Here is a 1831-nt window from a genome sequence, read left to right as displayed (position 1 = left end):
CCTCCCATCTCCTTCTCTGCCTTCCTCTCTTTCTCTTTCCTTGTAGGTTCCTTGCAGGATTGTTTTGGCAAGTCCTGTGGATCTTGTGACATGCCCATACCATTTTAGTTTTCGTCTCTTCACTGTGGTCAGTAGATCTTCATATTGCCCCACTGCGTTGGGGATTCTCTTTCGTACTTCAACATTTAAAACGTGGTCTTTGTACGAGATGTCAAGAAGTCTGCGGTAACATCTCATCTCTGTGGTCTGAATCTTTTTCTCTAATTCTGCGATTAGTGTCCATGATTCGCAGGCGTATAAAAATATGCAAGGCATCCAAAAGTAAATTTTAGTTTCTGTATCCTAGGGGGGTTGGGGAGGGGGTGGTTAGGATGGGAATGAGATTACAGAGGGGTGGATGACATGTGGGTGGGTAGGTGCGGGGGGATGGGAGGAGGGTAGGGATGGGAATGATTATAATTTGTACTAGGAAAGGGATAAAGACGAAAAGGAGGGAGGGGGGCAATTTCAGTTAATGACCCATTTTCTTGCTAGCAGGAGAGGCAAAGATCTTAAATTATGGTATGACGCCAATAACACAGTATTATGTGACATCTCAAAGTCAAAGGCTTATCGGCTCTATTTCCCTCCATTCTTCTGTTCTCTATTGTTGCCTGTTTTCATGAGCTTCTTGTTGGTGCTTATATTTTTTTTTAGTTGTTGTAGTTATTATTGTCGTTGTCGTTGTCGTTGTCGTCATTGCTGTTGTAATTGTTGTTGCTGTTGTAGTTGTTGCTGTTGTTGTTGTTGCTGTTGCTGTTGTTGTTTTGTTGCTGTTATTGTTGTTGTTTTGTTGCTGTTGTTGTTGTTGTTGTTGTTGTTGTTGTTGTTGTTGTTGTTGTTGTTGTTGTTGAACTTCTCCACGCTTCCCACCAGAATAAGTTAGAACACTGTAACAGTAAACAGCTTTCTTAGTCAAGACAGAATGAATGACAGCGGTGTGCGTCTGGCAGTCTGTGGGTGCTGTATTCCCCCAAAGAACTGAATAGGTCGTTTGGATTGAACAGCAATACAAAATAGTTTAAGTGAAGTAGTGAAAGCCTTAATAATGATAATAATATATTATAACAAATAGCATTTGTATAGCGCATATCCCCGCTCGACAGCAAGCTCTATGCACTTTACACTATATTATTATTTTTATTACCCCAACAGACCATAGAACACTCAGAAACATTCTCAGTTTGCCGGGAAGCATACAGTGCAAGCTGCTGATTAAGCACTAACATACTACAAACTGACAAGATCTTTCACTGTCTTCAGGGGTGAAAGGGAGAATATGACCTATTTGATCCCCAACGCGGCGTACTGCTCGCGGCGCCGCGAAGAGAGAGAGGAGGCTCCATTAGTTCTAAGCTCCTTGAGGAAGGGAAAGAAAGGAATTAAGAACATGGGAAAAGGAAGAAGTAAAATATGAAATAAAGAGTTTAAATTACCAAGTACTAACGAAAGTGCTTCATGGAGCCTGGTCGAAATGCTTTACCATTTTGCATTCCCCAGACTTGTGTACACGATTTCTCTTGGCTTTCTCTCTGTACACAAACATCCCTGACGTCATGAGGTCAAAGCACAGCCCTGGAGACATCACGTGCTTGCACGGCATCCGGGTCATCAGCATCAGCTGGGTCATCTTGGGACACACACTCGTCTTTGCTCCTCAGTTCGGTGAGATTCCAGACTTCTGAAGCATTCTGTCCCTCTGCTCCCGCCCACCCATCCTTTCTCTTTTCACCCACCCCCTTCCATTTCCTCTCCCTCTCCCTCCCCCTATCTCTGCCCCCCTCTCTCTCTC

At 43.6% G+C, this 1831-nt stretch overlaps 1 protein-coding gene across 1 annotated transcript in view; it reads left to right on the top strand.

Moving 5' to 3' along the window:
• The window catches only part of LOC101848848, a gene marked incomplete in the record, with an annotated part of 27022 nt that overhangs the window by 13890 nt on the left and 11301 nt on the right, over positions 1-1831 (top strand). Inside the window, 1 exon segment of the mRNA XM_005109851.3 lies at positions 1540-1704. Within this exon segment, the coding sequence (XP_005109908.2) occupies positions 1540-1704 (165 nt within the window).

This window comes from Aplysia californica, unplaced genomic scaffold (genome assembly GCF_000002075.1).
Source record: "Aplysia californica isolate F4 #8 unplaced genomic scaffold, AplCal3.0 scaffold00821, whole genome shotgun sequence".
Classification (NCBI taxonomy): Eukaryota; Metazoa; Mollusca; class Gastropoda; order Aplysiida; family Aplysiidae; genus Aplysia; species Aplysia californica.
This window is presented reverse-complemented; position numbering and strand designations above follow the sequence as displayed.